Here is a 26,229-nt window from a genome sequence, read left to right on the forward strand (position 1 = left end):
CCCCAAGCAAACTCTATTTAGGAAACATATTTTCAACAAAATTTTCACTTTGAATCCTGCAAATTTAATTCTATTAATACAGATACAGATATTGACTTAGAGACTATCACCGTGTATGTGCTTGTGAAAGACCAACTGTTGCTTCAAGGTTTATTTGCACGATTTACGTTTTAATTCAAACTCAATGTAAGGTTCTCGTAAAAAATAACCAGAGTGGTGATGAGCAACATTATTTGTCATTTTTATGAAATATTCTATATCATTTCCACACACTATTTTGAATGCTTCCTATTTCAGCTATTGTTTCGTACAATTTAGTATTTTTCCTGATTAAAACAAATTGTTTATTTTGGCGGTTCCTTGCGACAGCCACATTTATTATAAAGCATATTGTTGACTAGAATATATACAAATATATGAAGAATTAAAAAATTTTATAAATTTGAAGAAATAGACACAACTAGTCAAAAGTTTTTGCCCAACCCAACTATACGACAGATTTTGATGTTTATATTTTGAAGAACATATTATATAGATAAACATACGGTAATAATAAAACTAAAGACTTCGATAGATATTTAAATTTTTTATTAATCGATGTAACCTCCTTTTGCTCTTATTATTTCGGTGCACAATTTTGGCATTCTCTGTAATAATAAGACAAAGAATCGTCGTCTATTTGCTTCTATTTATTTTTCAGGAAATTCCAAGGATATGAATTGAAGTAGAACACTACTTTCGGACTTCCCTGTACAATTTGTCCTCTAAAAACTCAATCGGGTTGAGATCGGGCGACTATTACGTCCAAATCATTACTTTCAGTATATTATTCCTTTCCAATTCTTTCAACTACTCTTTGCACAGCTTTGAAGAATATTTGGGATTGTTATCATGGGGAAAGTTGAATTTTCTACCGATTAGCCTCTGGCCGAAACATACATGCACAAAAGTTTCCTTTAACATTTTTTATAGCCTTTCTTCAAAATCCACTCAATTTCTAGCAGGTCTCCAGTCGCCCTTTCTCCAAAATAACCCAAAACCATCACCGACCCTCCGTCGAGGTTTTACAAACGGGATTACACATCAATCTACCAATCGTTCTTCCTTTGATCTGAGCAAAAACACTTTTCTCAAAACCTCAAACTTTGACTGATCACTCCATTAAACTCTCTCTTACTTTTAAAGCGTCTAATTTCTATGTTCTTTAGCCCACTGCAACCTCTTAATTTTATTTTTACCTCTTAAAAGGCAGTACTGAAAGGTAGATCTCTAGATTCATTGATCTGAGTTGCTATCTCTGGGTACGCGAGTCGTGGATCACATTTACTGATCAATAAAATACGATTATCTTCAGTGGTTGTGATTTTTCGAGGCAGCCCTGGTTGTTTTCTATCGCCAAAGCACCTCATGAATGCATATTTTTTCACGTTGTAGTCCATGGGACGTAGAGGTAATCTTATTTCGGTAGCAATGGTACGATTAGACATAGACTATGAAGTTTTTTGATTTCGCCTATTTTAAAACTTTCAGATCTGAATTTGAGGGATCGAAAACAATCCGTATACGAACTCCACAAAAAGTATAAACCGCTTCACGTTCTCACAAGGCTAACTGGGTCTAAACTACATTTACAAATACCGAAGAAATAAATCACAGTTAAAGAATGATAAACCAATCAGCAGCCCGTACTTGCAAGTTATAAGTTGTCGCACTTACGAACAAAATATTAATATGCACTCGCATAAAGTAAATAAATGACGGACTGTTTTATTTTGAAGTTTAAGGAATGGATTATTGAGTGGGCAAAAACTTTTGACTGGTAGTGTATATACTTATGTACTTTTTATAGTTTATAGTTATAAATTAAAAAATCCACCCATTATATATCATGTAGTTCCCAATTTGTTTTCTTAATTCCAGCATTTATTAACGAAATCGAAGATTTCGGAAACAAATCCGATTATATTGCTGGATTTCATTCACATAATACGGATACCTTATATGTTATTGGATTAGATATTCAACCTAAGATTTAATGTTGAATCATGATTTATGATTTTTCAATTGCCGTTGGGGAGCAGTTATAATTAAATTCTAAGAAACGATAGACTGAAAAAGGTAGTGGAACCAAAAATAGGGCAGTATCAAAAAAGTTTTAGGCAAGGAAAATCTACAGTAGATCCCATACATGCTATAAAACAAGTGATCGAAAAAAGTTATGAGCACAACATTAATATGCAAATGCTATTCATCGACTTCAAACAAGCACTCGACAGTCTGAAAAGGATTATAAAGGACATGGAAAAACTATAAATACCCCAAAAGTTGATACGATTGGTGAAAATGACTATGCTACATTCTAGGGCAGGGGTAATAACAAAAAACGGACCAGTTGAGGAATTTGAAATAAATACTTGGGTAAGGCAGGGTGACCGACTCTCAGCGGTAATGTTTAACATTGCTGTTGAAGGCATTATAAGACAATGTAATATCGATGGAATTATAATTAATAAATCAATACAAGTAATAGCATATGCTGATGATTTGACTCTAATAGCAAGTGAAATATGGAAATTGAAAGAAAGAAAGAAAGAATTTCTAAACAAGAAACAGTGAACATGAATGAACTCATCTTCGAAGTAGTCGACACCTTTAAGTACTTAGAAACAAAGATAAGCAACAAAAATTACACAAAGAATGAGACATAACAAAGAATACATGCAGGGTATAGGGCATATAATGAGTAAAAAATTATAAAGCAGAGCAAGGGATTGAGCCGAGTAACTAAATTAAGAGTCTACATTACTGCGATAAAACCAGTAGTTACATATGCCGCTGAAACAATGAGACTAACAAATATAGACAAAGAACATGTATGAGAGGAGAATAATTATGAAAATTCATGGACCAGTAAAAGTTGGAAATAATGACTATAGAAGACTTGAACTGTGAAATTTAGAATATATTAGAAAATAAGGATATAGTAAATAATAAATAATAATAATATGTGATAAACTGTAATTAAATAAAGTAAAATGTGGACTGATCACTCACGAAAATACAGGGTCAATTTGAGCGATTACAAATCTCAATAGAAAGTATAGCCTTGTATATATATATATATATATATATATATATATATATATATATATATATATATATATATATATATATATATATAATAAGAAAGATGAAATCCCTTTAGTTTTTTTTTCTATCATCTCTCTTAATCGCTATATTTACTGGTAGATACAAATTCCTCAATAAATCAAAATCGTTCAAATATTATAAGATATTATTTGTAAAATAAAACGTTTTTCTTTCTGTACAATTTGAGAATCTGCATGCAAATATACATATTGTTTGAATTTATGCGACAAAATTATCTTCTGAGATGTCACCACTACAATGCTTTTGTAGGTATCTAATTTTCACTTTTCACCGAACCCATTGTTCCTAGAGAAAAACTTCTATTGTATAGGTATTTTAAGTAATGTTTTTATTCCATAAAACTAATTTCAAAAAAAAATTATAATAAATAAGGTGATAGTTGCTAATTTCACCCTCTTATAATGTGACAGAACCGTTGCAAAGGTACTGATAGTTAGGATTTTACAAGTTACGATTTCTCATAAACATAACAAAAAAAATTGAAAGAGAATTTCACTTTTCAAATTGAAAAGTGATATATTCATATCTCCGATGAGGGTGAGTTGAAGAAATTTTGTTATAGTATTCCTAATTATGTCGTATAAATTTAGAAACACCCTGTATATACTCGTGAAAAAATCTTGATTTTAGGTCTGTCTTAATAAGAAATGGATTGTTTTTAACAATATCTCTGACATTTCGACTTAATTTTGGTCTTTATCAATTTATAACTTGACATTAATTTCTTTGATTATTTGAATCAATTATTGATTCAAGTAATTGATACAAATTATTAATAGTCACATTGAAATTGATGAAGAATAATAATGTATTATTCACGTCTTTTTTAACATTTCTGAATTTCTAGTCTCCATATACATTTATCAACTATTATCAATTTTTTTTGTAATCTACTGTATTTAGATCTTCGAATTTCAATTATTAAATGTGTTTTTTTTTTCAATTCAAGATTCGTTAATGCCGTTTTATCTTTATATAGTATAGTTGACTTCGAAGAAAAAATTTTAAAAAATATACCAAATATACCTCAGAATTAATGTATTGAAGATGTAGAATTAGTACTCAGATCAGCATACTTCAAATTTGCTTATAAATCTTATGAAAAAATGGATAGTTGTATTATAGGGGTACCGATATCAAGTCTGGATGATTACTTTACTGCTGTGGCAAAAAATAAAAAATTAATATCATATATGTTGTTTGTTGTGATGTTGTTTAAGGACATCTCAATGCATAGATGTCTCATACAATTTGGATGAAAACGTCGGGAGTACTGTTCCCTAAGAAGATCATTAAGAATTAAAAGAAGACCTAAAATCAAGATGGTTTATATATATACATTTCTTTCAATACGATGAACATTACCTGACTTGTATGAGAAACGGCATCTCCACAAGTCAGTGGTTTGGCAACAATGAGTTTCACAATTCCTTTGGGAGCTCCTTTCAGTACATTAACCGCCTCATCTAAAGATGAGTGCTCCACAGTAATATCGTTCACAGAAAGCAGTCTATCTCCAGGTATAAGTCGTCCATCGCTTTGAGCCACGCCTCCTGGCACCAATGAACGAATAACTATCACGTTTTTTTGAGGATACAGGGGATCCTGAAAAATACAATTTTGAATATTTGTATATTCCTGGAATCCCATATCTGCTTATATTTTAGTAACTTCAATTTTTCATTTTATATTTTCTTTCTTATAACTATTTAATCTCAAAGAACAATTGTTCAAAATAACTCAATTTCTATAAGAAAAGTCACGAGAGATAACATAATATAGTTATTTGGAAAATTTGTTGTTTTTATAGACAATTTCCTTAACATAAAATTCATTGGTTGGGGCAGTTATATGTTTTAAGTGATTTAGTGACTTCTGTTTTTCCAAAAAGATTACTATTTAAGTTGTTCTTATATCATTTTACGTTCAAAATGAATATATGCCTGCAAATCGAGTAACAGCTTAAAAATCAAATAGAATAAAAGCGATGGAAAAAAATTAAAAAATTGCATAACTGTGCTATAAAAAATGCATATTGCAAAGAGTGAAGAATCGTTCAAGTTAGAAAACCAGACTATCAATGTATCTATGAATGTCGAAAGTAGAATGATATTTTGAATTGTCTACTTAAATAATAGAACAAGACGGATTAAGGACTGATGTGCCAGCGAAGTACAATATAATTCTTATGTGGTTTAACTATGAAAGCTAAACAAAAGTGAACTATCAGAGACTTTGACAAAATAAGCGGTATATCATGTATCATGAATCAAAAACAGGCAGTTGAAGTACTGACAAGGATGACTTACTCACCATATTTTCCGATAACGATGATAATATAAAAACAGAAACATACTATTATTGGTGACGAGACTGAAGATGAAGCTCTGTTCAAGTGATTTTAAAACATGAGAATGCCTATTATGGTCGAGAAAAATGGGAGGTAATTACAAGAATAAAATACATGGTAATGAAGCAGTCATTATCAAAATTATGTGCAAATCTTACACAGATCTTCTGAATGTAATGGAGAAATTCAAGAAAGACTATCAGGAATAAAATGCCAGAAGTAACTACATCTGTATCTAAATAAAAATAACCAAGTGTTCCATACGAAAGAGCTCAGGGAAATAATCTCAAAACAAGTTATCCACCACTCTACCAAAGTTGTTCAAGGAACTAACGTATATGACTGCAACGTTTAAGCTGAAACTTCTATATTTTGATATTAAAAGAAACTAATAATTCCATGAAACTTGACTACATCTACGATTTATCAAAAACATGTTTTCTACATATTATCTTTTTCTATGAATAGAAGTCAAACATAACAACATAAGATCAATTGTTTTTCCACAAAACCACCTTCTATAAGACATACATAATAGTTTCTTTGATTTGACAGTAGTAATTGTAAAAAAGCGACAACGATATCATTGGCGTAACGTGAATAACTAATCGTAGTAAATTGAATATAACATGATCTATGTTTACTGTGTTGTTTTCAGCAAATTTTTGAATTTAATGTGTATTTATTGTTGAAATCAGCTCTTTCAAGAACTAATTCAATTCGACTTTTATTCAATTTTACACCGGTAAATAGGAATATAATATAGCATCCGCTAATAAACTTTTGACATTTTATAATATCTAAAATGTCATAAGACGATAATATATAATTTTCAAAATTGCGTCCATCAAGTCCCCGATTAAACTTGTAACTGTATAATAATAGTTATTTTCAGAAAATAGCTGGCATAAACAAAGAATTTCGTTTTGAATTTGATTGAATATTTTGAGAGGGAAAAACAAACATCGGCAGACCTTTTCAACCTTTTTCTTCTGTTCAGGAGGTATTATACAGGAGTTAACATCTATTTAGTGGCATTTCGGTTCATATTATATAATTCAGAGAGTAGCAACTGAATGCATCTATTATTATCTATACAGTAGGATTTTTCACCAGTTGCTTATGCTATGGTATCTGAAATTCTCAGATAACTGGTAATTTATTATTAGTTTGATCATAGATGTTCTATATCATCTCACGATTTTGCTTTCATATAGTAATAATTTACGTCCACATTGATAGAATAAATATTACTATCAAAACCATAAATGACAAACTGAGAAATAAGGAACTTCTTTCTATTGGAACCTCTTGATTGGTGTTATTGAAACATTGGGAATTTAAATATAAGAGGGAAAAAATAGAGAAGTATCAATAAAACAAACAATATTGTTAGCGAAAAATATGTTATCTTAGAAAATAAAGAGAAGATCTTGATATCGTATATTCAAATAAAATTATAAGTATAAAGTATTGCTAATTTTAATCATAATTAATCTACCAGATATATCGATATTTTTGTCTAAGAGTTTTGTAAATATGTCTATGTTAACCATATAAATAACATAAAAACAATAGAAAATGTTCATTATCTTTTTTATTTACCAATTCGTATAGAGCCAATCTTAGAATTATTAATTATAACGATTATTTCTACTGAGTTAAAAGAAATTTCGATTTGATCCATATAAATATTATTGCTGAAGTGTTTGTTACGTGATGGCAGACCACTTCCGTTTCTACTATATGTTCTAAAAACGAGATTAGGACCATTTCGAAGAGAGAGAGCTAACCGCGATACATCTCCGAAATTTTTTGGAAATTATGTCAGTCAAAACCGAAAAAAACACATTGCAATGAAAACACCTTTACTTGGTAGAAAATATATACAAAAAGTTTCATTTGCAGAAAGAAGTAACGAGCGGTCATGTTGATATTAACAATGAATAAAGATGAAGTTAACATCACTTTAACAGTTTGTTTAATTTCAAATTTATATATTTCCGAGCTGCTGCGTCTTCGGACCAAATATGATGATAAGCTGCAACGCGCTAGATTTTCATTATAATAGTATTATAGCCCACATCGCCGACACTAGTAGTTAGGAGTAGATATAGTTCTTAGATGGTTGCGCTGATTGCGGCCAATTTCCAAAATTTGCATAATAGATTACTTATCCTATGTACTTATAGTGCACACTTTTCATTATAGTTATTATACGAGCATTGCCATCCCGTTTATATAGGTGATCCGTAATTGTAATTATTAAGAACTTTCATATTTATTTCTTAAACTTTTTTTATGTTTCACACACACAAAATCTCTATTCGTACATCTTTTTAGTGGTACATCAAGCCGGATATAGACAATTTGTAAATCTGTGGAAAATAATGTCTAATACCTAAATGTTCTCATATGAAAATTATTTATTTTTGGTTCTGTGCACGAAACTTGTCAACGCTGCATCCCATCAGCATTAGATTCTTGAATAACAATCGCAATAATCGCGTATATTCCTATGACATAATCATTTCAGGTTGCTTGATTCATAGTTGTATTGAATGTTTATTGGATGTAATCTCGCGATATGAAAGTCGGCAGGCTCAGGGAGGGTGGATGGCCGAGGTAGAAATTTTTATTCAGATAAAAATTAAATTATCCAAAACTGTTATCAGGCCGCTCAAAAATTTTACTAATGACTGCTTATATAATACAAAAAATTACTACCCTGAGTAGACCTGCTGACCCACCATTCGATTATCAGCGTTATTGAAACTAACTGTTTCAACTAAAATCTATCGGCCTGAAATTGCCATGAAAAATGCAACGCTGCCTCCCGAACTATATCATATTCGAGTATATAATCTTTGCATATTTCATCTACGGATCGAATGAGTTTTTGTAGATATAACGTATCTGTTTTTTACTAACATCGAATTGGAGTTTTTGTGCGTGTTACTTCTTAGCAGGGTGCACACTCTGCCACTGTAGGCTGGGCGGGTTGACCCGGGTGGGCTAAGCTAAGCAAATAGTTTAATTCTAGCTGATGCCGCTCGGGGCCGTTCGGCACGTCCCCACTCTATATTTTGTTCGGCTCGGCTCGGCTTCCTTTGATCTGTACCTACTTTATGCGGGTTGAAATCGGCACGGCCCAGGCCGGCATTTTCTAACCCGGCAAGTCGCCCGGGGCGTCTACATCAACGCGGCTTAGGCCGTCTGGCCTACCCCGGCATGGTGTGGACCCTGTCTTTTTGGGAGCTGATTTAAAGCGGGTATCACAACAGCCATGGCTGCCATAGCGACGTCATAGTCGGTAATCATTTTGAAAACACTAACACTTTAAGGACACTTCTAAAAAGTACTCTTCAACGAAGTCACCAGTCTTGGTGTTGAAACCCGGTCGGCTTCGTTTTCGGTGTGGACGTCGTGCCGGCCCGAATGTACCCGTCCGGCTTGCCCACCCGGGTCAACCCGCCCGGCCTACCGCGGCATAGTGTGGACCCTGCTTTATGGTTTATAATTGGCCGGCTTTTACAATTGAAATCTGTGTTCATTTGAAAATATTTAGATATATTTGATTGTGAAGAATGCAACCGCTCATAATAATTATTTGTTAGATATTTTTTATTACCTTTTTATTACTTTGATATTTGTTAAAACGTGCTTTGTATTTAATTTATTGTCGACAATTTAATAATTTTTTGCTGAATTAAATAATAATTTTGATGAATATTTATTTCAAGGTTATAAAATAAAATATTTTTTTAACATACATTTAGATTGTGATTTAGATATATTTGCGTGTAATTCTTTTGGGCCTTAACATTGCGAAATGAAAAAAAATAAATTATTCTATTTAATAAAATTATTATTTTTTGTAGAAAACTGATATCTTATAGTATTATACATGTGGTTATTATCTCAATTTATTTGTATATTCATTCTGGTGACTGTTGATTAATTACACTATATAAATGGCTACCGCTATAGCACATTTAAAAAATAAACAAGCTGGTGTAAAAAGCCACTGACTCGTATAGAACAATTTGTTGCTTCATTGAAAGGAGATGAAAAGGCCAATTCTATTAAGGTTATAATAGCTAGCCCCCTAACCATGGCAGAATTGCGAGTAGTGTCATTTAGACAAAGTATGTATCCGCTGAATACAATTTTCCCGGACTAGCGCAAGAATTTTATTCATAGACACAAGCATAAATTATCTAACAGACATTGCCAGAATATTAAAAAAGCAAAAGCTGAGAAAACAGATGAGGAACTTAACAATTACTTTGATAATTTAGAAAGAATTCCACATGGTTCCATCGTGAACTACGATGAGATAGTTCTACCGCTACAGATATAACTTTGTTTGCCCCATATGTTGTGTATAAGGCGGAGAGATTATTTGATTTCTGGTGTATAGGCGGACTCCAGGGAACTCGTTATATTAGAACCAAATCTGGATGGTTTCACCAGTACGCACTCGAGGACTGGTTTACACAAATGGTTATACTGTGGGCCAAAAAAATTGATGGGCCGAAAGTTCTAATCGGAGATTATCTATCGAGTCATTTAAATATAACAATCATCAGAGTGTCAAAGAAACAATATTAGATTTATGTTTCTACCCTCAAATTTAACACACTTGACACAACCTTTCGATGTAAACTTCATTAATCCTTTGAAGGTATTTTGCGCCGTACAATAACAACCTACAAAACCAAAAATCCTTGAGACAGTACAGTAAACAAAAGCACTTTTCCTCATTTGTTGAAAAAGTTCATTGAAGAATTAAAATTAAAAGACGAACAAAGTTGATATATTTTTTTTGCTAGATTCTAGTGAAGAGATTACTGATGGTGAAGAAAGTAATACTTCTGTCATATCTCACACTTTGACGGATTTGGATGAGGAAGGCAAGTATTTTCGTATTTATTTGAATAGGAGCAAACCAAAAGAAGAAAAAAATTTTTTAAAAAATCAAAAAAATGTAGATACATAATTCATGATCAGATTTTTATGTAAGATGAAAATTGGAGAAATATTCAATGGAATTTTGATCAATGTATTGTTCACACCGAAAACAATTTTTTTCAGTAAATTTCTATTTATAAAATGAATTTTATTGTTTCAGGGAGCGTCAACATCAACAGCATCATCGTCCAATATAAGTACATGCTTGATTTGCAATTGCGCAAGAAAAAACTCAGAGAAGAAATAACAAAATCTTACATTTCCTCATAGTGTCGAGGCTACTCAAAAAATAAAACAAATAGCTCCATAATCCAGAAATCTTATCAAAACTTGAAAGCCAAGCTTTTGCTTATTACTAGTCTTGTTACGCATTTTATTTGAATAAATAAAGATGTCTTCTCAAGAGCATAAAGATTCAGGTTGAATTAGGAACATCGCAATATACACAAATTGGCTTTTCAATCGCAAAAAACTTTTATTGTAGAAGAGGTCATTGAAAAAATCAAAGTAATGTATTTCACTCAACTATTTAGAAGATACCAGGATTTATTATTGGAGTTAGGTGATGGTGAAATAGATTTTGATTTCATCTAAAATTATCGAGCTGAAATTTTGCAGAAAAAATTAGAAGAAATATTTAGTGATCGTATTACTATTGAAGCGTCTACGGGGTCATGCATTGAACTTTAAATCTTTAAAGTTGAGACCGAATTTTTTACAGACAACTCTATATTAAAGTGTATGCAATAAAACAGTGCTTATGTTGATATGATACTTTTCAATTATCCAAGTGAAAGATACCGGCATCGACATACCTGTTTATACCTGGCAATACAGTATTTCCTCCGCGTAAATACGTCTCCATATTCTACAGGGTTTGTCCGGAAAGTAATAGGACTGAGTCGATTTAAAAAAATTTATTAAGCCATTCGTTACAATTCTTTAAAAACTTTCAAAATAGGCTCCTTCTGCGTCGATGCAGCGCTGCCAGCGCGATTTCCAAGCATTGAAGGCGTCACGGAAGGCATTCTCCGGAATAGCCTTGAGAGCCGCGGTGCATGCTGCTTGGATACCCTCTGTCGTCTCGAAATGCTTGCCTTTCATCGGCCTTTTCAGGCGAGGAAACAAAAAAAAGTCCGGGGGGGGCACATCTGGGCTGTAGGGCGGCTGCGGAAGCGTTGGAATGCCGGCCTTAGTCAGGTCGTCAGTGAGCACTTTTGGGACCATCTTCGCGCACACCTTGCGCATATTCAAATGCTCCGTCACAATGTCATGAACCACAGATTTTACTTACTTACTTACTTAGTCGACGGTCTGTGTTCAAAACTTTACGCACACGTGTCACATTGTCGGTGTTTGTCGAAGTCGAAGGTCTTCCAGCACGGTCTTCATCGGCGACCTCTTCCCGGCCCTCCAAAAAGGCCTGGTGCCACCGAAACACACCACTTCTTGCTAAAGCAACATCTGAGTAAGCCTGCTTGATCATATCAAACGTCTCTGTCGCAGATTTACCGAGTTTCACACATAATTTAATCGCGTACCTCTACTCTAACGAACGCTGCATTTTCGGCTTGCACAACTCACAGAAACACGTCGCGCGAAAATACCTGTCCTGACTATCCAGGTGCTCGCAGACAACTGACCAGCCGCTCGTTTGTTAGCTAGGAACGCCCTCTACCGAATCCAGTCGGTGCGCGCACGCTCTGAAGTACAATCGCGGCGGAAGAAAATCAGTCCTATTACTTTCCGGACAAACCCTGTATATGTTTCATACTTCAAGATAGGATAAAATTTTCTCATTATCTTTATGTAACATTTAATGAAAAATAATTTTAATAATAATAATTGGAAATATTCTATCGAGAATTTCTTTATAAACCAATTTTTAATATATTTTCTAATATAGGTATTAAGTTTACTATAGAATAACTTCCATTCTATTATCCGCTCGGTAAAGGTCGATTTAGGTTCTGATATTAGGCCGGTTTACACTAAAGATACCATTTTTTTACGCTTTATAGATGTAGTTTACTGACAAACTTTGGTTCAAACGTTACCGGCGGTCTGTAGGTAGTGTAAACTTCAGTTTAATATAAAACGGAGGATCCGAAACTAACTTTTTCAAATTGTTTACATTTCTACAATAGTATAAAGGGTTTTGGTATAACGATTAAAGATTTTCACTTTATATTTCATGAACTTGAGAATAATGATGAAGAAATGATCAATATTGTCGACACGCGCAGAAAATAAAGAGTTATTCGTTTTAGAGAGAATCTTTAACTTGTCCCATATTTTTCGAATTTGTTGAGGTTCTATCGAAAACATGACCGTTTTTGTTATTTTTATTATCAAATGTCCTTGCCAACTCCTCCTAATTTTTTATATTTCTTCCAAGTTGAGAACAGTACTACTTTATAAAAATTTCTAAATATTTTTCTTTGTTCATTTTTGTTTACACAACTTTCTTAAATCATTCAACTTTAAAACAAATATCGGAAAAATATTTGTTATATTTGTGACAACTGGCAGAAAAATGTTTGTTCAACTGTGTCCTGTAAAATACAGAAATCTTGTTTATTCTTGGCTTAAATTAGAGTTCTAACATAATTTGAACTTTAGCTTACACTCCTGTTTTACCCTAGGTTGTAAAATTGGCCCTTAGACTATGAGTAGTAAGGTTTATCTTCGAAATCCCAAAATTTTATCAGATCCTAGTTTCTGTAAAAGAGAGATATATAGTTATACCTACTAATTGTGCCTAAAATCGCTGACATATGTTTTTACATTATACAATGAGATTTGATTATAACAATATATATAAAATGAAATGTATATTTTATAGTACATAAGAGATAAGCCATTTTCGAAGATTCAATTTATACATAACACCTTCAGTATTTCACAGATATTACTGAGAAATAAGATGAAATATGTTACCTGATAATCCAGTATTGAAAATCCTAGTCCATAGTCCCCTTTCACTAATTCTACTACAATTGGTTCTTCGTTCCACATGGGCATACCTTGTATCACTTCTAACGATCTAGACCGACTGATAGCTTCGCTAATAATACTTGATGACAGAGAACTCTCAGATTTAGCTTTCATAAGGTGATTGGTCTCACTGATAGGAATCAAAGTTTGTAAGCTACCGGCCAAAATTTTCTGAAACATCAAAATTATATCAATTTTAGAGTTGTTTTTGTTTGAAAGTATCATCAAATATGTTGCATAATGTAAAATACTCTAAACTTTAGCTGAATAATAGCGATTGACTTGGGAAGATTACCTACTCGAATATAAAATTGTACTGCAAGATCATTAAAAACTTGGAAAGAGTTGAACCCTGCCAATAAAGAAATGGAAGAATGAAGCAACCAATTCTACAATTTAGTGAAAAGTACACAATCTTTGAGCTCAAATAAATGAAAAGTAGAACAAACTCGATGTTGAGCAAAATATAGCGTCAGGGACATAATTCATTAGTAAGTAACGGTTTTTGTAAACACATATATTATATCTATATAGCAAATTCTACAAACGTGAATAGAATATACTCTAGAGTCTAGATAATATATAATCAAAAAGTTCCAGAAGAGAATCTTAAATGAAATATCTATTTATGTTTGTTTGATGTATTCTCGCACAATTTTATTCAATTGTGATATTTTATCAATCGAAAAAAACTTGAGATAAGTTTCCTATAACAGAAAATAGTTTTTCAACTCATCAAAACCTCACTTTCTAATTTACTTGATGCAATAACAATATCCTTCTTCAGCGAGTCATTTTGTCGAACTCAAATGTTTAAATGCTTCAATTAGAAACTTTGTCATCGTGATAACAATTATTGGAATTCAATAAGAAATCATTACTTTTTAAAAAAGTTGTTTCAAAGCTCACAACTTATGTGTAAGTTGTGAGTTTTGACTTCTCCAACTTTTGGCAGGTCGTAAAATCCTTCAGTTTCACCACCATTCAATCTTTTGAATTTGATAATGTAATGTAGAATAATGTAGAATCAGAGAACACATGGTGGAATAAAAACAAGACAATACGAGAAACAATTTACAATTTCTAAATGAAAATGCAATGCAATAAAACTCAATTGAGACTAGAGTTGCAGCTGAAGGTTGCAATAGTTTTGAAGTACGTTGATGCAAAAAAATCGGGAGTGAGTAGATGATGTGAAAATAATGCTGTGACATAAAGAAATTCATACGACCCCTCGTTTCTGAAATATAGGCCTTTATAGTTGCGAGATAAAAACTTATATTTGAGTATATTTTTTGAATTAAATATTCGACCCCTATGACTTTTTAATGGATGATTACGTATGTTTATGTAGTGTGTTTGACGGAATAAACAATTCTACACTAATATCAGGAGGCCAGGGAAGGCTCATTCCAAATGGTTAACTTGTCACTTTTACAGAGACAACCTGTACAATCTAAATATAGCAAAAACGAATTTTTCAATCGATTTTTTAACAAAAAGGTACTTACTCTTTGTTTAACTGATAAAATTTATGGTTTAGAAGTTTTTAGATAGTTGTACATGCCAAGGAAACCGTTCGCTATAGACATTCTAAAAAAAATTATCATAAATTGTCTCTGCTTATTGAGAATACTTAAAACACAATCAAATATTTCCATTTCAACTGCATACTGTCGAACATCATGTTACTTACGTAAGGAAAAAATTGAAATGTAGAAAAAATTTTTAGTTTGTCTACAACTTATGAGATAAAAACAAAAAAAAAACTATAATTAATGTTCAAGATGGAGACCTGGAATTTCTACACACTTACGGAGGAGAATACTCGTATTTGTTTCAGTTTGGAAGAGTACTTCAAGATTCTACTTTATAGCGTCACAACGGATGTTTATTTTATCGATCATTTCGTTCCTTGTGTTTACGGGTGTTGCATATACCAAGCTTTTAAGATATTCCCAAAAAAATGAATCCATCTTATTTATATTAGGGGAGAGTGGTGGTCATGTAAATGGACCTCCCCGACCAATCCACCTATTGGGAAGAATTTATCTTTGTCATCTTTAGATTGCACAGCTTGTTCTCTGTAAAAGTTACGGATTGTTAACCATTGGGCAAGAGTCGCCCCTGGCCTTCAGATAGTAGTGTAGAATTATTCATTCCGTCAAATAGATTACATGGCCATACGTAATCATGCATGAAAAATTTATACTTTTTGTATGCATAAAAAAATTATTAGTTGTTTTTCGGACACAACCCGGCAGACTCCGGATAGTTTCTATGAATGTTACACGCGATGAGAGCATCAGTGCGCATGTCCCTGTCCCATAATGCATCCGTCATGCTATTTTTAGCATCACTTGTCACATCGTGTTAGCTAGTGTTACTTTGCATCTTCTTTCATACCGCTGCTCTTGCGAGTTTATCTGAATTACTCTCTCTTCAATTATTATATCCTGGTAAGTCATATATTCTACACAGTTCTGGTAAATAAAATTTTTACTTATAGTTCTAGTTGAATATTTACAAATATTTGGATAATGAGCAATAAGGAGATGTCTGACAGAGAACTTCAAGAAATTATTGAAAATTTGTCTATGACATCAATTATTCTGACTGGGAATCTGAATCAGAAGACGATAATGTATCTGTAGCAAGCGAAGAACTTGACATTCAGCATGACGACAATGAGGAAATTGAAAATGTGACTAATGAAATACCATCACTAGTTTTTACTAGTAAAGACGGAACGGAATGGTCACATGAGCCTGATCGTACTGGGCGCAAAAGGGCTTGTAATATAATTACGACTCAATTACATAAGGTGCGTCTTCCACCAGGTAAACTATTAGAAGAACCAGTTGACTGTTTTCACTTGTATATGACAAATTAAGTCGTAGAAAAAATAGTCAATTTTACAAATTCGGAAGCAACTTGAGTCGTATCCCCTGATGCAAAATGGAAATGTTGTGGTAAGATAGAGATGTATACATTTTTTGGAGTGTTGTCCACTGCCGGTCATTTGAAATTCAACAACACAAGTTATGATGTTTTATGGAATCCTATTTATGGGCCGAAATCTTTCCAACAACTATGGGTTTGAATTGATTCAAATCTTTTTTACGATTTATAAGATTTGATAATGAAGAAACCATTTCCCAACGCCGTGAAAATGACAAGCTCGCCGCAATCCGCGACATATGGAACGAAATAAATAAAAATTTGAAAAATTATTATTTGCTGGGTGTCAATGTAACTGTCGATGAACAATTAGATCCTTACAGAGGACGCTCCCCGTCCAAACAATATATGCTGTCGAAACCGGATAAATATGGCATGAAGATCTAGTGGATATGTGATTCGGATACTTCTCATCCACTAAACGGTATTTCTTATTGCGGAAAAGAAGGAAACACTATTACACAAGAACTGGGAAAAAAAATAGTTGAGTCACAGACTGAGCTCTACCAGAAAACAAACAGAAATGTGACATTCGACAATCATTTTACTGATTTATCGTTAGCACATAGTTTGCTTTCAATTGGACTCACCATGATAGGAACAGTAAAAAAGAACAAAAGATTCGTCCCCCAAGAGTTTCAACCATGTAAGGATCGTGAAGTAGAATCTTCGATTTTTGGATTTAGCAAGTTTAGCAACACTGGTATCGTACGTACCAAAACCTCGAAAAAGCGTAATTTTGTTGACGACAATGCTTTTCACCAAAGAACTCAGTGATGTGAAAAATAAACCTCGAATTATTCTAGAATATAACAAAACCAAAGGCGGTGGCGTGGACACATTAGACCAGATGGTTCACGAATACATGTGTAAAAGACGCACAAACCGTTGGCCTTTCGCATTTTTTTGAATAGTTAGATCGTTTATGTGATATGGACAAACCTACATTCTGAATGGAATTCTCAGAAGCATGAGAAAAGATGCCTATTTCTTGTGTCTCTAGCAAAAGGACTAATATTACTAAAATACGCAGAAGAAAAAGTTTTGGACTAACAAAGGAAATCAAAGCAACAATGAAGCGATTTTTTCAGAAACGCAAGACCAATCAAATACATCAAGGAGTGTAAACTCTTCACCGCCTCGTAAAAAAAGGTGTCATATGTGTCCGCCCAAAAAAGGTGGAGTGCAGAAACAAATTTGCACGAATTGCAAGAAAAGCATTTGTAGCGAACATTCTCATATCAAACGAACAGAAACATTAAAATTATATCTTGTATTCTTTGTACCTAGTATTATAAACTTAGTGTTATCTTAATAAATTTTTCATTACATTACCATTTACTTTTATTATTAATAAAGCATATGCACAATCAATAGGCATACAATATTTGAAGTGAACTTTTATCAAATACTGCAGCTTAGCGCGTTGAGTCCAACGAACTCAAACTGTTTCCTCTGCAAAACCAACAATAATTAGATTTTTCTGACCTAGTTATTTGTAAAATTTGTAAAATTTTGTCAATCAAAAGGTGTACTCAAATGTTGAATACACTGCTATGTAACTGTAACGTATATGTTACGTGTTATAAATATGAATACTTTTCAACGACTTATCGAGAAATTGGGAATGTAGTTGATCCAAGCCCACTAGTTAGTGTGAGTAATATGGTAAGAGAAATAAATGCTTCTGCTTCAAGTACTTGGAAGATACTTAAAGAGCAGCAGCTACATCCTTACCATTACAAACAAGTCTAAAAGCTCTGGTGAGATCTATCGGTTAGAATGAATTTTTGTCAAACATTACTAAACTAGATAGTCTTTGATCTAATTTTTTATATGTATTATTTTTACAGACGACATAACCTTTACAGGATAAGATCTTCAACTCCTATAATGCACACTACGGGTGTGATGACAATTCGCAAGTCAAAAGGATGACATTATCACATTACTAACAATCATTAAGAGTTAAAGGGTGGGCAGCAACTCACAAGTTTATTATAGGTTATCACATTATACCTGGAAATTGAATTAGGGGCTTGATTTTAAGAAAATCGAGAGAAGATCTCCATTCTTCTGCAATATGGATCTCCACTGCACTATGATGTAATTTGTTGAGTAATCATTGTAATCATTTTCGGAATCGATTGATTGGTATAGGTGATCAAACTCCGATTCATGCGGTTTTAATCCTTTAGATTACAAAATCACGTGAAGAAATTGAAGACAGAATTCAACGGCGCTTTAATGACTTCATTGCTGATCATCAACCGTTCAGAAGATTAATGAATTCTTTGAAAAAAAGAATATACATGTGTTTTCATAAGAACACATACTCTTATTAAGTTTTATAATATATTCTTGGTCTCAATTTCAATTTTCTTCTTGTTTAAGTGATAACTTCACTCCATACTAGAGTCGGTTATTTATTAATAATTTTCAAATCAAAATTTAAATAAATAGATTGTCCAATTCCACCAAACATGTCCTTTCAAATATATTGGATTGCATCAATATGATCAATTAATTGTAGTGAGAACTGCAAAATAGGAAAACGTGGAAAGCAAAGCTCTCAAATTTTGACAAAACTAAGTAAAACAATTCCTAATTTATAAAAGGACAACAGGGTTGCGACATTGAAAGTTCTACAGCTAATTATCGAGATTATACTTATAAAAGCGCAGAGACAATATGTCAAGCTCTAATGAGTTGTAGTTTCAATTACAATAAAGTTCATAAACGCAAGGAAATTATCGAATTATCAACTATAGTACAAGGCTGACAAAATTATTTGAGTAAAATAAAAACACGTTTTAATACACCCATTATTTCTTGAAGAAATATGGTTCGACTGTCATGTTATTAAATGTTGAATAATTACAGTAGACAGAAGTACAAATAACATCATATAAAAATAAAATTTTTGTACATTCTTATCTTTCTATGCGTCAGTTAAGTAAAGTTAAATATCTGATTCTAAACATATTTATATTAAATGATAAATGTGAAAGGCTTAATATCAAGGATCAGAAGTATGTATTTGTGCAAAAAGTATTCATTTTCACGTGGAAGTTATAGTGCTTATTCTAATTAATCATCATGGCCGAAGTGAACTTTTTAATCAAAATAGAATATTAAGAAGAAGGCATAAACCTTTACCAAGTGTTTCAAGTTTGAAAAAGATTTTAGGTATTTAAGTACCTCAAAATACAAATAATAAATGTGTTGCAAGACGACAGATTCATTCACAAACAAACGACGAATCAAAGTAAAAAAAATATAATTAGTGTTCAAGTGGTTCTGCTTTGAAATAGTAGCAGTGAATAAGCTGAAATAATTCCATTTATGACTGGAACTAATACATCTCTTCTTGCAACTGATATTAATTGAAAGATAAAAAAATTGTAAGAGATTTGCTTGTAATTATGAAAAGTTTAGATTTAAAAAAATATATTATATCAACTATTCAAAAAACAAGGTCAAATCAATCCGTCACATCCTTCTGAAACTATCTTCATACTATTGCATATTTCACCCTACAGAGTTTATGTGGCACACATAAAATCAGAATCTTGTAAATAAAATCAGGCACTAAAATAAAGAGGTTGTAGAAAATATAGCAAAAGTTACGACAGGGGATCAACAAGAGATTTAGCAAGGTATATCGTGTCGAAAATGTTATTGAGAAAAGAGGATATATATGTGGCTTTACTGTTTGCTGAGCTATTATAAAACAAATTATGATTCTATTTCAGATGATTCTGACTGTCTTGATAATAAGCAACTTATTAAACGTTGAGAATACAATTATTCCTTTTTCCTATAAGTATATTTTATTCTGATTTGTGTAAAGCATTAATTCCAGTTCCCAATTTTGCTTTTTCTTATTTATTATTGCAATAACAAGTTATATCACGATATAAATTTGGAATAAGTTTAGACACACATCCAATATACTTATGATAAAACATGATCTATCCTTGATTTTTCTAAAAATTATTCTCTTTAGCTCAAAATCGCTCCAAATAAATTCAGATGGGATACCACAGCATACTATATTAACACTCTTTGTAAAAAAGTATTATAAATCTATCAAGATTCATGAAAACTTATTATTTTATGAATAATTTGTTTATATATTTACCCTTGCTCTAAAAGCTTCCGGATGCTGCGAGGTATCAATTATTCGAGTATGTACTGGATACCGAGCACAAACGATGCTGACAACAGACGGCAGTTGTTTAAGTATCGTTACAACTTCAAGATGATTCAATCCTAGCAGTTGAATACCATTAACCTGTAATTCACGATACAATAATCTTTATCGAATAGGTGAAGGTTTGTAAAAACAAACAAAATAAAATAAATTTGCATTACCTCTAACAATTCATCTCCAGATTGCAGAATTCCATTTTGACCGACAGGACCGTCTGGTAGAATGTTTCTAATATAATGATGTGGTCGAACTTCTTGTCCATCTTCTACATCTACAGTTCCTTCTAAGCTTATACCTAAGCCACTAGTAGGTTCTTTTTTCATTTGCGCAATCTATATAAATAATCAAATGATAATGATTGGATTGGAAAGATGATTCCAAAAACTGTCTTACCACAATTTCAACATCATCCTCAAACTTATTTTTCCATTTTTCGTGAATAATTTCATGACTTTCTATTTTGAATTGGAACGATCGTATTTCGCCCCCTATCAAAATTTCTTTTTCCTCTTCTGCGATGTTCATCGTCTCCAATAGAATAGCGGAATCAAACTCAAAACTCGTTCGTGATTCTCCGTCCGGCTCGATACTAAGATAATCCATTTGCTAGAATTAGGAACATTTTTTAACTCTACAGAAGTCGTGCTTTATATTGACACGAGTGGTCACCGCGGACTTATGGCAAATTAAATATCATTTAGGTATTACAAACAAAGATAAAGATTATTTCGGGAAAATTCAATAATTATTTATTAAAACGATAATTTTACAATATCAACATTTTTTATTTATCTGCATGATTAAGAGCTTGAGTGGTAAATTACCATGGATCACCTTTTTGTTTTTCTGGCACAGTTTTAAACAAAACAAAGTTTGTCTATCATGTCCACTCCACCTTTTGTTGCGTTATACATTATAATCATTTCTTTGTTCCTGTTTCTTTATAACCATCGCAGTGCATACTTGAGACCAGCAAAATTTTTTGTTTTGGCTTTGGTATGTATGAAACCAATGAGCAATTTTTACGGCAAAGCAAACATTGACGATTTTTCTGGACGTTTTGATTTCTACTAGTTCACCGAATAGGCCCAGACATCCTTTTAACTAAGTTACCAGGAGAGTTATGAATTTCAAATGGCCCCTGTAGTTTTCTACCAACATGAACTTCTAAATTACATGTTTAATAAGTTTTGGACTCAAAAAGAGCAAATTTTTTTATTTCGTATTTATTGGACTTGTTTAAGAAATATTTACGAAATCCATAACGTCTTATGAAAGCTTCCAGTTTCTTGTCAATTTTTTTATAAAAATAAATCACGCCCTAACACAAAAAATAATATCCCTATCTATTCAAATGAGTTGTAATGAAAGCAACAATTAAGTTTTTGGTAGAATATATTAGAACTAGGTGTTTAGTAAAATATTTCGAGTGTATTATGGGCTTTGTGATTAGAAATTGTATTAAATTAGTTGGAATTTCTGAAACCGTTCGCGATATCCATACTGAGCACACTGTTTACTGATACCACTACATTAACACTCACAATTACACTGTCTGACGCGCGTTTCAATAATCAAGTTATCCTCTTCATAGACTGAAGGTAAACTCTGCGGACGATAACTTGGTTATCGAAGGGCGCGTCAGTCAGTGATAGTGTAAACATTGTTTTCAGAATCATATTCACTAAAATAAGTTGAAAGCTGTTATATTCTAAGCAACGCATTATGACACTTTTTTATTGAAGCGTAAAAAACAATTATCAAAAGGTACCAATTTCCATTAACGACAGATTATTGGTAAACTTGAGTGGTAATATGCAGTCACTGTTCACTTAAGACAGGTTCTTCGAGATCCTCCATTTCTAAAACTTGATATGGATGTTCCGATAGAGCAACGATCAATTTGTTCATACATTTTCATTTCCAATTGGTGGAATCGTGTTGTAAGTGATAACTTTGATAAATTAGGTTTGAGGAATGTCTGCATATTTCTGGATGTAATCCTATTTGCTCATTAATCTATATTTGACAGTTGTAATTGAAATATTTGTTACTAAACGAATTTCATGGAAATTAGTACATATTTGTCAGGAATTTTTATGTTTTTCATTTTTTATTTGAAATCTCAGTGCTACTTTCGTCGATGAGGTATGTCAAATTTGTGCAGTTGTGGTTGACCATATATTTTAGGGGTTTCTAATTTCTTTGTATCTGAAGACGAGATAGAAAGTTGCTCTTCCCAGATCAAATGAGATTATTTTATTTTTGATATGAATTCGTAGGGTTCTGTTTAACTTGTTTGTAAGTTGTCTTATAATTTGATAATTACATTATTTTTTATCACAATCTTCTGATTCCATGAAAGTTTTATTAGATTTTTCTACATTTAAAATTTTGAGATGTTTATATTATTCAATGAACCTCTTGTTTTAGTTATATTTTTAGTTTTGATATTAATCTATTGTTATTAGTCGAATTTTTCAAGGAAAAATTAGACTATTACGGTAGGCATGACTAGAAGGAAAATGAGGGGCACATCATTTTTCCCATGTTTTGAGACCTCCTCAACACGATTATGATGGTTTTTCGAATGTCTGTAGTGGTTTTTGACCTTTGCTCACCTCTGCAGGTCAAACGAAAAGCGACTGAAAAAGTTTAACTAGAGGGTTCGAACTTCTCATGCAAGCAGGGGTGATGTTGAAGAATTGTCTTTCTCAAGTTCAAAGTTTTCTTCTTCAGTTCTTCTAGCACAAAACGCCCGAAATCATTTTGATCGTTGTAATTGTTGAACTGGACCGCCTCCTATTTAATGAATACGAGTATGATCGTTGCTACGGTGATTTTTTTTACTTCCCATTTTCGAAATTTCTTGTCATTATGACAATTTTTTCTTTGTTGTCAATTGGAATTGAACAAGAGGGTTCGAGACCACCGGGTCTATTGAAATTATGAATTTTCATTCGAGAACTTGTGAAAAGAAAAGTTATTGAGTAATAGCAAATTTTCCATATAAAAAAATAAGATTGAGAATTGATATCATTTCCAAGAAATTCATTTTATGGAAAGATTTGTTTGTGTATTAGTTAAATTCTTCATTCGACGAAAAATTCGACTTTCGTGATGGAGCTATGCTTCCCACGGCTTTTTGTTCTTCAACTTTTCAAAATTAGTGATAATATCAAATATTTGGTTTATTATTCAGATGATTAGTAATATGATGAATATTACACAAGATCTTTGTCTCAAATAATTCACGCATAGTCGGGATTTAAAAATAAAATCACATTTGGTTTTTAAGGATCAGTAAAAGTTTCAATTCTTTTTAATTTTTTTATGTATATATATATATATAAATCACTTTTTATAAAATTCAAAGAAGAGAATATTTCGAAAATTTATCACTCAATCTGTTATTGCACCTATATATTTATTATAAATATATTCTTTGAAACTAGCACTTGTAGTCAGTGTGAAAATCCATACACCTCTCGTTTCTGAAGTCTACCTTCCCGCTTATTTCTAGAGGTAACTAGGTCGCAAGTTCTTGAATATGATAGCTATTCACTCACTTTCTAGTTCCATTATTAATATCTCAATGAGAAAGGGTCCATGACAGAGAAGTCATTCATACTCATTTCTAATATGATTGCAAAATTACTGACTTACACAGAAAGTAATAACTTATTTGTATGTTTCGTTATTTGTTACAACATTTTTGTATCTATATATGGAGTCTGAATGCTCATAAAAATCATCATTTAGTTAAAACACAGTATAAAATAATAAAAAAGTTCTTCAATTATAGATGCAAAAGAGTACACAAGAGTCACGGTAGGTATGTAGTGGAGAGAAAGTACTATTAAAAGAATTTGGCATAACCATAGAGTAGTACCTTTATAAGAAGTATATTGGAACAGCAGAAGAATCTGAATTGTAGCAAGTAGAAAAAACAGACCAACTAGTCTGGAAATATGAGTGACGAAGGTATGAAATATCCAGTTTCTATAAGTGTTCCATACTATACTTCTCCGACACCCTACACGAATTACTTTTCAATTTTTCCTAAAAACTAAGGTAGAAAATTGCCATAAACACGCTTTATTCGCTAATTTCATAGAATCGAAAAAATTTGATTTTAATACGAGGAAACATGTATCAATATTCAAAGAGTTCTATGATATAATTAATAAATGGAATCATTACAAAAATCTGTTAAATGCACAACATAATTTACTAAACACGACTTGACATGTTGAAAAAGATGCAAATATCACATACAATAGATATTTCATCTGGTTCGACGATATGTAAGATTTTTGCGGTTAATTTCATCATTAACCAAAACAAGCGTTCTGTGTGGCTGTTAAGTCAAAATGGAAAATGAAATCACGAGCAAAGATTTTCTACCACAGAAGACAGAAATTCGGTGCTACAAAAAGGTCTTACCCTTCATAATCTGATTTATGAGTTCAATTAACATAACCACGCTTCCAATTCATTGGCTCCATTGCTTTTTTCCATGCAAAACTTGAAAAAGAATCAATCTATACATTTTAGGAGGTATTGGCTTCCAGTGATATTCCTTCTTTTCAGCATTAAGAATGAATTTGTTTTCAACCTTTGTAGAATTTTGAAAGTTCATTTCGGCATAGTAATTATCTGATTCACTTCAGGATGTTATGATTAATGTATTTGTTATGAGTCTTATGCACCGCCAGTGTGTAAAATGATGGGAACGTTGTCTTCCTTCCAATAATGGAGATTTTTGTCTTTCTCACATAAAGAGTGAGGAAGTGTGGGAGATGTAGATATAAGTTTTCTCGCAATATGTTACTGTTCATCTTTTCGGCTGGAATTTTGTCAATCTTCCCATATATTCAAAGGGTTTAGATTTAATGTTGAATTTCTGAGAAAACTCTGAGAAGTAGACGGCAAAATTACCGCATGTACAGAATAAACAGAAGTAGACGTCGACCTAAGACTGACTTAAAACAATATATGTACTGGAAGGTTTGGAATAAAGATATGCATTGGTCAAGGAATCTGAAATGGATGGAAGCAAAGCGAGACGGAAATAGATAAACATTATTGAAAAATGTATTTTTATGTAAGAAGCAAACACAAGAGGATAAATTCTATTACACTAGGTGCTTGCAGTGTGGAGATGCCTGAGGATATTGATCTTGAACTTATGTAGTATTCGGCAAAGATGTGCATTTATATCTAATTCCACAGACTTGCAGTTCCCTAAAGAAAGGAGACCCAATAAAATGACGTTCTCGACGTTGGCAGGAAACTCGGTGTTCATGAGTCTTACGAATACTGCTCTAGGTGTGGTCACGTTGGATAACTCGGCAAAATATCTGCCGTGGTAGTATCGATAAATTAGGTTAGCAATCTTTCTCCTATGCTTAAGTTTGAATCATCAATAAGTTAATTGCTCTCTTTTGCATTGAGTCCAGCATTCTTAGGGTATGCTTGGGAGCTGAGCTCCAAGTTTTCATGCAATACTCCAAATATGTATGAATCTTGGTCATGTGAAGTGAACGGGAGAACAAAA

The 26,229-nt window shown here is 32.4% G+C and overlaps 1 protein-coding gene across 1 annotated transcript in view; it reads right to left on the reverse strand.

Moving 5' to 3' along the window:
* Positions 1-26,229, reverse strand: part of LOC130894286 (uncharacterized) — a 462,711-nt gene that overhangs the window by 315,564 nt on the left and 120,918 nt on the right. The window contains exons 9-13 of the mRNA XM_057801000.1: positions 21,063-21,275; positions 20,831-21,001; positions 20,598-20,750; positions 13,436-13,663; positions 4,537-4,776 (exon numbers count right to left, since the gene is read on the reverse strand). Of these exons, the coding sequence (XP_057656983.1) occupies positions 4,537-4,776; positions 13,436-13,663; positions 20,598-20,750; positions 20,831-21,001; positions 21,063-21,275 (1,005 nt within the window). The remainder of the gene's footprint in view (positions 1-4,536; positions 4,777-13,435; positions 13,664-20,597; positions 20,751-20,830; positions 21,002-21,062; positions 21,276-26,229) is intronic.

Source organism: Diorhabda carinulata, chromosome 5 (genome assembly GCF_026250575.1).
Source record: "Diorhabda carinulata isolate Delta chromosome 5, icDioCari1.1, whole genome shotgun sequence".
NCBI classification, from domain to species: Eukaryota; Metazoa; Arthropoda; class Insecta; order Coleoptera; family Chrysomelidae; genus Diorhabda; species Diorhabda carinulata.